Source organism: Crocodylus porosus, unplaced genomic scaffold, assembly GCF_001723895.1.
Source record: "Crocodylus porosus isolate Cpor-Errol unplaced genomic scaffold, CroPor_comp1, whole genome shotgun sequence".
In the NCBI taxonomy this organism is placed as follows: domain Eukaryota; kingdom Metazoa; phylum Chordata; order Crocodylia; family Crocodylidae; genus Crocodylus; species Crocodylus porosus.
Genome location: NW_017728948.1, coordinates 19,871,500 through 19,886,304, shown reverse-complemented (window position 1 = coordinate 19,886,304; position 14,805 = coordinate 19,871,500). Strand labels below are relative to the sequence as shown.

General features: G+C 45.6%; 1 protein-coding gene across 3 annotated transcripts in view; it reads right to left on the bottom strand.

Annotated features, from left to right (window-relative positions):
• The window catches only part of AFAP1 (actin filament associated protein 1), a 142,384-nt gene that overhangs the window by 74,275 nt on the left and 53,304 nt on the right, over positions 1-14,805 (bottom strand). For all 3 annotated transcript variants that reach the window (XM_019552881.1, XM_019552880.1, XM_019552882.1), the window contains exon 4: positions 8,915-9,023. In XM_019552881.1, the coding sequence (XP_019408426.1) occupies positions 8,915-9,023 (109 nt within the window). The remainder of the gene's footprint in view (positions 1-8,914; positions 9,024-14,805) is intronic.

The window sequence follows — 14,805 nt, the reverse complement described above, 5'->3', positions numbered from 1 at the left end:
ACCTCTCTTTCCTATCCTGTCCCTCATGTACAGCCTATAGCCCTTGACATTCACCACCCAATCATGCGTTGAGTCCCACCACGTTTCCGTAATCCCCACTATGTCCGGGCTGGTGTCAGCCAGCAGGAGGGTGAGTTCCTCCTGCTTGTTACCCATACTACAAAGTTAATGAAATGTGAGAATGTAGATTCAGTAGTTAAATTTACATCTTGAAGATGTTTCCCTGAGGAACATGTTTTACAGAGGCATAACCTAAGGGGTGAGCTGCTAGAACCCCATTTCATTCCCACAATACTTTAGGTGGTCATAAACGGCCTCCCTTTCATTCTTTCAAATTAACAGAGATCTTGTGGAGTTAGGACACAGTGGGTTCATCTACACGTTCAAATAAGCATGACTAAATTTACTATGCATTAAGCAATTTTTGGCAGCTGTCTACATGTGCAGGGACTTGGGACTAAAGTTAGTGCACTTGATACTGAAGTTAGCTGCAAGTCCCTTCAACCATGCCATGTGCCCCTGTGGCCACCAGGGGGAGTTCCATCCTAGGCCACATGGCTGCCAGCACTTGGCAGCCATGTTGAAGCCAGAGCCAGCTGCCAGTACTTGACAGCCATCATGGAAGCGCTGATCTCTGGCCAGCCCCTTTTCTGACAAGGAGCCACGTGCCCAACACAGGGGCAGAGTAGGCCAGCTCCCTCCCTGCCCACCCTGCCTCCCCGCACCAGGGCTGCCTCTGGCAGTGGTGCCCAGCACTGCTCCAGCCCAACCTCTGTTAGTCATGAAACTCAAACCCCTGCATTGTTACTGGCCATGGTGCTGCCCCTTCTGGCCCCAGCAGCACCCCACCCACACCCCAGGACAGCTGCACATGTGTCAATGGGGGCCCTACCTCCTGCACTTCCCCACTCAAGCCCACCTGCCTTGCTGCCCACACACCCTCTACTCACCTGCAGCACCACTCTCAGGACACACACAAGAGTGAAACAAAAAAACTTTAATGCCCTCACAATCCTCACCTGCACCCCTCCCCCCTCAACAAACAGTGCCCTTCCACCACACTCCCCACCTACCAACAATAAAAAACTCATTTACAAGAGGCAAATAATATACATAAGACAAACTATATACATACTAAAAATTATTTACAATATTTTGGCTATTCCAGCTCAGAGTAGGGAGTTGGAGAGGGGGAGGGGGCCAGGCCAGGGGGGATGGCAGGCAGGAAGTTCTCTAGGACCTCCTCCTAGGGCCAGGGAGGAGCCTGCTGCAGGGTGGCGGGTGGGATCTAGGGGCCCTGTGGGGCCATGGATGGGGGCCAGACAGCAGGGGACATGTACGCAGGTACCAGGGCCAGGATGGTCTCTATTGCTTGGCGATTGGTGCCCCCCCCCACTACTGGAGCTGCTCCAGGTCCTCCATGAGGGCCCCGTGGTCCCGCTGTGCCTGCTCCTATGCCTCCACCCAGACAACATCCTCCAGCCACCAGGCCTGCTCCTGTATCTCTCATGTCTGCTCCTTCAGCCACCATGCCTGCTCCTGTCCCTCCATCATCACCACCAGCCACTAGAGCACAGGGTCCAGTCTCTGGTGTGCCACGGCACAGCTGGCACATCCAGACCAGACCACTGTGCCAAGGGCAGGTTTCCCCGAGCTGCCAGTGGATGCAGCAGCCAGGGAGGAGGACGGGGTGGGATGCTGAAGGCCCAAGGTCCCCTCCTCTGGTAATGTGTCATTGGAGGTTTCAGGGCAGGATAGGGGCTCTGCCAGGCCTCCCCTGCTTGTGGCACTCACTGGGGTTCAACCTGGCTTCTGGGGCACCAAAATGTGGGTCAGCTGACAGATAAAGGGCACGGCCTTTTGGGTATGAGCGGACCAACGACTGAAGTCAGTCACAACCATCCACTGTACCTGCAAGACCTAGACCTTTATGCAGCACTGCTGCGCCAACTGAGAGTGCCCTCACTCCCACATCCCACCCAACAGGGCTTAGTAAATGTGGGGGTTTGAGTTCCTGCTCTGTGTGAACTACTTCTGCACATCAACATGGTCCCAGAGTGCCATGAGGTCATGCAACTCCTCCCGGGTCCAGTTGGGGGCTCTGGAGGGTGGCATGGGCAAGACTGGGGCTCAATGGGGATGAGGATGATTACATGGTCACCCCATGCTGGATCTTTGGGCCCCCGCATAGCTGTTCCTTCATGTCTGGCCTTTGACGGCTGCCAGAAGCGCCCAGCACAGGGGCACAGCCAGGGACTGGGAGCCATGCAGCAGAGGCACTTCACCACAGGACCTGCAAGGACAGGAGACACTTTGGGGGTGAGCAGCAGCAGGGAACAGGTACTGGCCCTGCTGCCAGACACTCAGGCAGCAGCACTGGGGAGATCTCAGGGCTGGGCAAGGGACACAGCAAAGTGCAGCCCTTTGCAACACTCACTTGTGGCTTAGCAGCAGCTCTGGAGGGGGACAGGCCAGGCAGAAACAGCCTGTGGTGTGTCCAGGGGTACATGCAGTGCCTGCTGGGCTCCTGCACAGACCAGCAGTCTTGTTCAGGTTCCTGGTGTGCGTTCCCCAGAGCACAAAATGGCTGTTGGCTTTTATAGCCTGCAGTTAGGGGCTGCTAGAGAGCGGCCCAGACTTGGGGGAGGAGAGCCAGCAAGCCAGGAGCCCTGGGGCTGGGCTCAGGCTGGCTCCTTAGTGGCTGGGAAGACCTGGCACTAAAGTTTGTGCCAGTTGCATCTACATGTGCATTAATGCACTTTAACTACATCTAAATTTGCTATTTTTAATGTGCATTAAAGGCACACATGTGTAGACAAGAGCCCTTAATGCACATTAACACATCTCATGTAAACGCGCCCTTTGTCATGTTCCCCTCATAAATAACCACCTGTCTAAAGCCATCTTCTGTTTAAAATGAAAGGTACTGCGATTCTGCTCCAATCTCTACCAAAAGATTGCCTCTGAATCTGATAAATTTGTGAGGGAAAACCAATCGTGATGGAAAGCAGAGACGACAAAATGCTACTCTTTAAATAAAGTAAGGGAACACTATTTTGACAATATATTTCAATACATGTATAAATGGGATAGGCCCCTCCAAAATTAACACACAGCTTTCTTAGTTTATGAGCTTGGGATCATTTTTATTTTCAGATCAATTCTGAAGCATATAGAAGCCAGCACTTCAAATCTAACCTTTATCAGGACTGAAGATACCGGTGATTTCACTAAATTTGAGGTATACCTTGTAGAAGTAGAGACAGAACAGCAACCCTTTTTCTACCAGGCAAGGGCCTACAAAACACTTTTTACACCCTCATTTTTAAGTCTGTATCTGTTACAGCAGGCAAAAGGCAATATTGTATCCATTTTCACTGTATTTTTAATAGGCTATTTCCCTTTCCATTTTACAGGATGTTTTAACTTTCTCATATTCCATGAAAGAATGCTCCACCTAACTTAAATATGGTTATCACACTCCTTGCTATATTGAAAAAAATTGGTTTCTTTTTACCTTGAACTCCAAGCAAATATCCTGTTTCCTCCATTCCTTTTCAATAAGATCATGTGATTAGCCATTGCATTTTTCTTCATAATACTATATACTTTCATCAAAGATATTTACATCACAATTCCAGAGGTGATAGTTGGGATCCAAAAGTTAAGGCTGAGTTTTCCACTATGGGATTTATACAGACGCACGGTTAGCAGAATATGTCAAAGCAAATCAAAGCCCATCAAGTGGAAAGACTTTACACTTCATAGTAGGAGTGGCACCTTTCATGTCTTCTGCACCGTAGTTATTATATCACATAGTCGCTTTGCACTGAACAATTAAAAAACAATGTCTTCTAGCCCCTTCTTTATGGTCTGCCCTGAGGCATATGCACCAAGCAAAATGACTTTGCATGCCATGCTCTGGCACCCATACTGGTGGTTGTCTACCCTGACCTATACTCAGAAGCCCTTGCTGCTATGACCTTTGTCTATCTTTACTGAGATGTCCCTTCTCCATCCCTTGTTATCCCAAACTGCTGCATCATGCTTAATAGATTATGAACTCTGAGACAAAGACTTGCTACTTTTCCCTTTTAAGGTGAGCTGCATACTTTTAACAAGATGCTATTACGATTACAATTGATCAGTATTGGTTATTAACCTATTAATTAAAAAGGAAATTTGGAATATGATAAGATCAATGTTTAACAGATATTAAGTCTCGATTTGATTTCTGAAGTCGATGTGTTGTTAACCACAATCAATTAATTAAATATCCATGCCTAACAAATATTTATTAGAAGCTCATGAAGAGATATAATGTGGGACTTTAGAAGAATATATGTATAGAACAACTACACATATGATGTATACAGTTTCTTTCACATGCTCTCCTTTCCACTAATATTAAATAAGAACTGAACCTGAAGAGATTGAGATTTAAACTACTTAAAAGAAGGCAGGCTTGGTAGGAAAAATACCAACAAATTGTCGAAAAGCCACCGGTGATTTAATACCATCAACTCGTATCATCTCATTTGATTATACTGGGTGTGTCTACACATGCCCCTATGGCACCATTGTTACTGCGCCTTCATTTAGTACTTCCTTTAGGGAGTATTAAATTGCGGCGTAGTAACAGCCATTACTGTGCAGGACCGGCAATGTTATTTTTAGCCGCTACATAGCCGTAGCAACACATTGCTATGGTGATAGAGCTGCAGCATCGCAGTTTGTGCCCGCTAACACTACATCACTGTAGTGCATTGCTACAGTGACACAGCATCTTGTGCAGACACACCCACTGAGGAAGATGAATTAAGCAGGTGCCTTAAAGGGGATGAATTAAAAGCATAATATATATATATATATATATATGAACATGAAAGGCAAGAATTTGTGTGTGTGTGATCTCTTTTATTGGACCAACTGCACAGCTGGGATAAACCTAGACAAGCTTTTGAATACAGTACATTTTCTTCAGTGTGAAGCTATTCTTGCCTGTGTCCATACAAGAGTAAAAGTGTTACTGCAGCTCTTGTAGGCATGCCCAACATCACTTCAAAACACAACGGCTTAGGTACTGATAGCAGTAAAGCTATGACACCATACAGTTCAACATCTAGGTATTTACATAGCATCTTGAGCAAATTAGGCAGCCTGCACGGAGCTTTAGGCTAGCACAGGTACAGTTAGGTTAAAACCTGCTCACTTATGTGTAGTCATGACAGTGCTGACAAATCTTAAGGGAGATCTCAAACATAGCCCAGGGGCTGGATCCAGCCCAGGAGCTGTACGACTTGACCTGGGGAGCTTGGACCGACCCCTCATGGGCAGGCCAGCACAACAGGATGCATGCAACATGTGTGCTACAGGCAGCACCGGGTACAGTGCCCTGTTTGGTTTGGCCAGATGTCTGATACCTCTGCCTTAAGAGATAAGCAGGAATCCTGGTTTTCTCTGATAAAAAAATCCAAAATGTTCTGATTTAACACCCCCACTTCACTTTTTTCTGCGATTAAAGTGAAACACTACACACACACACACACACATATATACACATACATATACAAACACATGCGTACGGGCATACGTGTGTGTGCATTTGGGGGCAGAGGGGGTTGATCAGACAATTTTGGATTTTTTTTTAAATCACAGAAACCAAGATCCTGGAAATAAGCATCTGCAGAACTTAAACTGTTGTTAAATAATCTAGCCTTTGTGGTGTGAACATAAGACTTCCAAGTGTGAGTGGCCTATGAAAATACAGGTCCATGGCTACTACTCAAAGACCTATTACAAGAACAGGAAATCTAATAAGAAGGCTGTCACATACTGCTTGTGAAGGCAGTGAGCTAGACTAGACTTATGACAAGCATGGAGTAATCAGGGATCCTACTTCATTATCACTTCTGCATCAGCCAGGGAACTAAACTAAGACAATTCAGTACAGACATCCAACCAAACACTCAGTAGATAAAGAAGATGGAGACAACTCTCTCTCTCTCAACAGCAGGGTAGGGCACCCCTCCACCACTTCTTAAAATGTGGTGGCACCCCCAGTTGAGAACCACTCAGCATAATTTTTGAGGTTAGATAGTACTGAAAAAATTAGTGATGTCCTAACAGGTGCTTCTCAGCCAGGCATTGCTGCCTGCAGGTAAAGCTGCCCTGCATGCCTGCTGCACAAGCAGCCTGGAAAAGGCTGTGTGGCATGGTGTACACTCCTCTTGTAATAGGGCTCTCTGACAACCCTAAAGCCGACAGGACTGCCGGCATCAGCTGCAGTACTCCCTGGTCACACCCTAAGCTCCTCCCAGAAACAGGCATTTGAGACAGTTTCACCTGCTAGCCTCTGTTTCTAGGAGGAGTGATGGGGGTACTTAGTGGTAAGGGCTACAGCCATCCTGTCTGCTTTTAAGATTACCAGAGAGCCCTAATGCGGGAGGAATACATGCACATGGCCCTGTGCGCAGGGCAGTTTTACCCGGCTGTAGCTGCAGCAGCAGCAGCAGCATCTGTGGACAAGTTGCAGAGTCCAGCAGAGAGCAATGAAAATGGTTTGGGGGCTGAGGCATATGACTTCTGAGGAGAGGCTGAGGGAGCTAGGTTTATTTAGTCTGAAGAGCAGAAGGCTGAGGAGGGATTTGATAGCAGCCTTTAATTACCTGAAGAGGGCTTCCAAGGAGGATGGAGCTAGATTGTTCTCAGTGATGACAGATGACAAAACCAGGAACAACAGTCTCAAGTTGCAGTAAGGGAGGTTTAAGTTGGATATGAGGAAAAGCTCTCTCACTAGGAGGGTGGTGAAGCACGGGAACAGCTTTCCTAGAGAGGTGATGGAATCTCCATCTTTGCAGGTTTTTATGACCTGGCTAGACAAAGCCTCGGCTGCAATGATACAGTGGGCATGGTCCTGCACTGAGCAGGGGGTTGCACCAGATGACCTCCTGAGGGCCCTTCCAATCCTAATGTTCTATGGTCCTATGACACATAGCCACCAGCGGGGCTGGCTGGGGCACAAGGGTGCTTCAATGCTGGGGATGCCTGATGGCTAACCCCACCCTGAAGCACCCTTGTGCTCCAGTCAGCCTCTCCACAACACATTGAGCTTGATCAGAGCAGCCCCAGGTTGGCAGGCTGACCCCCCCCAGGGCATAATGTAGCCATTACAGTTACAAATAGCAGAATGTAAAGTGCTCCATCTGGGAGGAAATAATCTACAACACACTTACAGGCTCAGCAGTCCTCTGCTTGCCAGCACCACAACTGAACAAGACCTGGGTGTCATGACAAACAGCAAAATGAACATGAGCCACCAATGCGATGCCATAGCTGGCAGAGCTCATCAAACACTGACATGCATCTGCCGAGGCACCTTGAGCAAGGCTAAGGAAGTCATCCTCCCACTCTCCTCGGCCTTGGTGAGACCGCAGCTGGAGTACCGCGCCCAGTTCTGGGCACCGCACTTCAGGAAGGATGTGGAGAAGCTCGAGACAGTCCAAAGGAGGGCCACATGCATGATTAGAGGCCCAAGGACCAGGTTATTTGAGGACAGGCTGAAAGACTTGGGACAGTTCAGCCTGGAGAAGAGAAGACCCAGAGGGGACTTGATGGCAGCCTATAGGTATATCAGGGGCCAGGGGGAGGGGGCATCTATTCACCAAGGCCTCCCAGGGGAGGAAAAAAAATAATGGGCACAAGCTGACTGAAGATCGCTTCAGGCTCAACACAAGAAAAAACTTCTTTACAAGCTAAGTGCCGAGGGTTTGGAACAGGCTGCCCTGTTGTACAGTGGTACAGTTACCTACTTTGTCAATCTTCAAAAAGCGTCTTGACGCCCGTTTTGCTGGGGTCATCTGATCCCAGCAGTCCTTCCTGCCAAAGTGCAGGGGGCCTGGACCCAGTAACTGGTAAGGTCTCTTCCAGTCCCTAACGTCTATGAAACTATGAATTGTTGACAAGACTTATGTTCCTACATAACTTTTAATACAAGAGAACTTCATAAATACAAAATGGCAATGAAATGCAGTAAAATGTAGGCAATACAGGTTATAACCCATACTTATATGCATATTGGGGGGGTTGTGTGTTTATTGTTTAAGTTGCAGCACTAATGAATGACTCTCTTGGTCCATCTATCCTACAAGCTTTAGTGGGTTTGGATACCTTGTTGTAGTTAACATTTTTTTTAAAAATGAACTGGGCTTTGTTTAGCAACCTTGATTTGGAAATTCAGACTGGGTGTAGCAGGACCACCCTGCAGTGTTTGTCAGGAAGAAGTGGGGAGTGGCATGACCATGTTTTGCTAAGACTGCACGTATCTTCATTCTTACATTTTCTGGAACTTCTTTTCTTTTTCTCAAGTCTCCCATGTGAAGTGATGCCAGATTTCCTGTGTTTTGTTTTTATGTTAACAGCTAATGTGTACTTGTAATCTTCCAGGCAACAATGAAGGGCTCTCCCTGACCTCTAATATACAAATGGATTACAGATCACTTGTTAGGTGTTCAAAGGTGACGTACTTAATTGCTGTGAGAGAAAAAGATGCATTTTATTCATCCATTAACATTTGAACAATTAAAAACATCTTATATAAAATATGCTAGGTATTCTGGTAAACTTAGTTAGCAACAAATCAGTCATGTACAATGATTTGACAGCTAATAGCAAAACAGCCCTTCGAATCTTTGCACATCTGTGGAAAAACACTCTCAACAAGAGAGTGTGTAAATGTCCAGTTCATTAATTCTGCATAATAGTTTATTGACAGCCATTTCAAAGCCCAATTTAAGCAAGCTCAGGCTGACTGAAAATTTGGATGTGGTAAAGAACACTACAGTGCTGAGATAAACAGTACTAATGATGAACCAGTAGGAAGTGCTTAGGTCTCTATATGATATATACTGCTTACTGGAAGTGATGTATTCGGGGGCCTTTCCAGGACTAAGTGGCACTGCCTCTTCATAGTAGCCTTCTGGAAGGGATGATGTTGGTAATGGTGGAGGCCCATTATCTGGGGGCTAAATTTAAAAAGGGAAAAAAAGAGAGATTAATTAAATTAACTAGATTAAATGTGCACCTAAAATATCTGGACACGTCACGTAATATTTATAATATTTAATATCCCAAGTTTATAAAACTCATATGACTTTTTCAAATATCAACTGCATATAAAGGTAAAGCTCTAGAAAAGGGAAGTTGTGCTGTTTTGTCCTAAGGAAATTTTTGCTGTGTGGCAGCTTTTGAAAAGGAAATAGGTCAGAGTTTCAAGCTGCCAGCACATTGTTATAATAAAATAATAACCAGGTTGCGGCTGAGATTTGCAAAACAGAAGAGGGAATTTAGCCATACTTCTTCCACACTACAGGAATATGCTCTGAAGCCTCAAGGCACCCAAATCTTTCCTCATCTCTTGATGAATAGTAGATTACTCTGTGAATCCTTCAGCTGATTCAAAGGAAAGTATCATCATGAATGATAACAGAATCAGGCCCGAGGAAAAAAGCTATATGAAAAAGGCCTTCCATTTAGCTATTAATATCAGAATTAAAAACTACTATAATCCATCTGCAGTAAAGTACCTTAAGAGGGAAACTTTTTTTTTGGTTTAAAGACTACAAATCCCAGCTAGGTAAAGGGACCTGTGCAGGTAGATGCTCCCTACGCATGAAGTACACTTAAGGATTTCTCTGGACAGAACATTTTACAACATCAGGGCTTAAACTACTGTGAGGATGCTATACTTCAGACACAACTATTCATATTATAAAAGGAGACAATCACATTCTCCTTTAACATCGTTAACAAAGGATTTCTTTGGAAGATAATGAATTCCTACAGTACAGACCAACTTAAGTTTTCAATTACATTAAATTTCTGAATGAATAATTTAATTTAAGGAACCTTAAGTGTAGTGCCTTTTAAGAAGTGACAACAGAAGTGGTCAGAAAAATCAACAGACCAATATATATTTCATATACAAGATCAAATTTTAAAATGTTGTCTTTTGCTTTTCTAATTTCTAAATATAAATCTGTTTTAAATTTTAAACACCGGTTGCCAGCAGGTTGATACAATAACTAAGTAAATTGAAATACTGCTTGATTTGTACCATATGAATTTACTATCCCATCTCCTTAAATACCAAATGAACCCCAACTTACAGAATTCACTTACAATTGTTACAAGACTTTAATTTACATTTTCACATTCAAGGGAATTTTTATACCTTTTTCCAACATTGTACATTTATTATACATGATAACTTATGAGTAGGAGTGTCCTTTGCTCAATATTACTTTTTCCAATACATTTTTATTTTGTTCAAAACATTGACTAGATCCATGTCCTAGGGCAGGGGTTGTCAACCAGGGGTATGCATATCCCTGGGGGTACTTAGGAAGGCCCCGGGGGTATGCAGCAGCGGCGTGGAGAAACAGGGGGCACTTCTGGTTTTGCCATCAGTGCTTCTGGTTTTGCCGCTGGCACTTCTGGTGGTTTTGCCAGTGCACCCAGGGGACCCCCCACCTGTTGATCAGCCACCAGGGAACCCTCCCAGCTTTCCCCCATGCTGGCAGCTCACATGGTAGGAGGCCTGGCTAGAGCTTGTCCAGGCAATAGCTTCAGGCAAAGGGGAGGGAGGGAGTGGGATTAAATCCCACTACCTCCCCTCTCTCCTCTCGGCATGGGGACCCTAGCTGGGGTCTGGCTGGCTTTCCCCCCTGCTGGCCACTCACATGGTGGGGGGCCTAGCCAGAGAGGGCCAGGCAGCATCCTCAGGCAAAGGGGAGGAAGAGAGGGAGGGGGGTTAAACCCCTCTACCACCAGAAAGGGGACCCCGGCCCAGGTTTGCCTGGCTTTCCCCCTGCTGGCCACTCACGAGGCACTGTCCAGACCAGCTCTGGCACACCCTCCACCATGCAAGCAGCCAGCACCAGAGAAAGCTGGGCAGACCCCAGCTAGGGCTCCCATGCCTGTGGGACAGGAAGGAGACAGGCGGGTTTAATCTCCCTCCACTCTGCCTGAGGCTGCTGCCCAGGCTGGCTCTGGCCACGTCTCCTGCTGCGCAGGCGGCCAGTTATTTTCATTAAATCAAATTCACATAGAAAATATCTTCCCTCAACCATTTGTGTGAGGCAGCATAGAAACAAAGGCCATGTGTAGATGAAACAAGAGGCATATGTGCATGACACTTTAAAGTGAGCTAAATGCTTTTTGCACTGCTTCAATGGTGTTGGTGTTAGCATGCCTCGGCAGCATACTGTGCATTAATTCCAGCTGCTAGAGGAACTTCAGTGGTGTAATGCCCCTTAAATGACTGGGGCGCAGCAAACTAAAACCCCTTAAAGGACTTTTAGTTTGCTGCCCCTACAACCACAGAGCAAAGTACCGGGCTCCGTGCAGCTCTACGGCTCTGCAGGCAGTCTGGCAGCAGCCCAGGGAAGTAGGCTCTGCCCAAGAAAAGGCGGCGAGCCTGATCTCTGCGCCCCACACCCCCAAACCTGCCTGAGCTGCGCGAGGGCCCGGGGCTTCCCTCTGTGGCTGCGGTGGCCCCTGGGACCACCCGAGCCAGGTGCTGACGGGCGGGTGCTGCCTCTGCCGCGGAGGGAAGCGCCAGCCCCTGCCCCCCTCCACCTGCCAGCAGCTCACCCTCCCCTCCCTGCTAGAGAGGCAGGTAAGTCAGTGGGGTGTGTGCATGACACAGGGGTTTAATCGGTTCTAAACTGAAGCAGTGTTTTTTAAACCCACCGCTTCAATTTAGGGCCCCTCTTTCATCTACACACACCCAAAGTTTCTAAGCCATCTTTTATTCAGAAAAGTAGTAAGAAGGTCCAAAACAGAGCTGAAAAATGCTTGTTTTTAGACTAAATGTTATTCAGAAAGAAATCAAAAAGGAAATGAAACTCAAATGGTACTTGTCTGAGTTTGACCCCTTTTAAGCATTGGTTACTTCATACAGCTGGAGTGGGTAGGCCAATGTCAACACATATGGAATATGTTTCTGAATTAACTGGGCCTTAGTTTTTTAAAATATGTTTTACAGTGCCCACCACACAATTAAAAAAAAATTAAAAAGGCAATACTGATTGAAAGATGAACAATGATCATTAGAAACAACTGAAGGCACTTTTAAAGATGACCAATATCACAAATATTTTGATTCAAAGGAGTCTGCATTCTTCCCCCTAGGATAAACAAGAAAAATGTTTTTAAAGAATACAACATAAAAAACAGATATTCAAGATTAGTAGCATAAAACATTGCATTTTATGAGATGTGCAATTCAGAATGCTCCAGGCATTGGACTAAAATGGAGTATGTATATTCTGACTAATGTTGAATGTATATATCAGTTATATGGCTATATATAATAATATATTTATGTATTATGGGTAGTTGTATTGTTAAACCTTCTGAATCAATATAAAGTTGTAAACGCCTGTGGCAAATATTCAGCAGAAGGCAGAATAGGGCTTGCAATTTACAGAACAACTGAAACAGAGCTATATATAGCACAAGCTTTTGGGAGCTGGAGCTCACTTCATCAGATGTTGTGAAAAGAACTGCACAGACCAGTGTATAAAATAAAGTGATTTGAACACAAAGGAAAACACAAGGGATGAGACATGGCGGGGGGGTGAGGAGAAGGGGGACAATGCTGGGACAGGCAGCAAGCAAAGAACCCATAGAAACAAAGGACTCACAAAAGTAATATTCAGCAAACTGGAGCTCGCAACTTAAAATTGTTTCAGCTAACCTACAAATGACAAGAATCGCCAAACCCGAGGAAATTGCTAACAATGAAATCTTATGAAAACAAAAGTTGTCGCGAACCACTTGACTAACTCTGTCCCATTTCTTTAGAATAGGCAGCATGAAGGGATTCAGGAATGCTGGATTTCCAGACAAGAAAATCTCTGAGAAACATGGATGCAAGAGCTGAGTGATACCAGAACTGAAGGTAGGCTGTTCAAAGAAACAGATCTAACCCTAGACTAATGCCTCCAAACAGCAAGGGCTACTGAACTGTCAAGAGAAAGAATTAGAACAATGCTAATCAGCAGGGGCTCAAACTAAAGGAAACAGGGCAGAGACAGACCAACCAGGAATGCAAGCATTATGCCCAGTGCATATGCAGTAGAAAGCAACATGAAAGTCAGGGGAAAACAAGAAAAGCTTAGTCTGTGAGGGCTGGGATCACGGCTAAAACTACTGCAAGAAAAAAAAAGGAATGTATGCTCCGTTTTAAGGCGAAATAACTGCCCTGGAGAAGAGGATATCTGCAATGAAACTTTAACAAAGCCAAAGGTTCTCAATATGCACAATGCAGAAGATGGCTGCAAGCACTCAACTGCCATATCTGCAATATATGCAATTTGATCCACCATCAAATCACTCCAGTTGGGGTCTGGAGCCAGCTGCATTGTAATCCCAGCAACACTCAACTAAGCAACAGTGTTAGATTGGAAAAACGTGACAAAATGCTGGTGATACACCATGAGGCTGGTGAACAAATGCAGACTTTCAATAAGTAACCTATGAAACAAGAGGCATTATTACTTCAGCTTTACAACTTTTGACACATAGGCATCCCATCTGTTGCTGCACATTACAGATCTGATCTCTGTATATCACAGCAAATCTTCAACGAGAGCGAGAGCAGGATGTTGGGCCCTCGCCCATATTCCAAGAGAGTTAAAGTCTCCATTTCAAGGAAACAGACACCTAGAGCGCAAGCTAAGGCTGCATACACACATTCAAATGATCCAGGATAATTCTCCCAGGTTTCTTTTCCTGGTAGAAAAAAAACCTGGAATCACCTGAACAGACTTACTGGAGTTTCGAGACTTTGAAGAGCTCGCATTACTGAAGCTGCACAGCCAGGGAGGGGCCCGTGAACACATCTCAGCTTGCTCTGCAGGCTTCCCCCGCCCAGAGAGGGAACGAATGGCAGCAGTGCACAGGGCAGCCCGGGCTGGCTGATCTAGGCTGCTCCAATTCAGCCCGGCTCCCAGCAGCGCAATGTGGGATTGTGAAGGGGGCATATTCTGCTTGCTGAAGTAGTCGATTCCAGTGAGGCTATTTTTCTCTTGGAGCAGCAATTTTGCTCTGAGAGAAAAATCCTGAACACCTGTATACATACTCCTGGTTTCTCCTGGGAAAGAAGCGACTATTTCAGCACAGCTCCATGACCCAACACCTACTCATCCACAGCAGGGCACGCTGCTCATAGCCTGGGAGCAGCCAGCAGAGAGGCAGGTGGAAGGGGCCTGTAGCAGGACTTCCCAGAGGAGCAGCTGTAAGTGGCACTGGTCCCCGGGTGCAGGGGGCAGGATGAGAAGAGAAGATCACTTATACAAGGGCCAGATGCCACATCACCCTTAAAAGGATCAAAGTTGAGAATCACTGATTTAAATTGTGGTGTTAATCAAAACACTAGGATAGAAACATGAACCTCATAAATCATAGAGCTACATACCAATGGAGTAACCCAGACAACACCAAAAACACTATATTTAAAATGACAAACCTAAGCTTCTAATGGGTATTAATTTAAACCAGATTCCAGCTAGTTGTGTTACACATGTACAGTCGCACTGCTGACCTGGGACATAACCAAGACATGCACCAAAACCTTACCAGTGACATGTCAGACAGGGATAAAACTGAAATATTAATTACCCAAATTAATCTCTGACAGAGGTTGAGCAGCGACTACACCACTTAAAATGAATGGCACAATTTAAAGTGAACGATGCAAAACAAGAGTTACACCCAAATTCCTTGGCATAGTTATAGGAA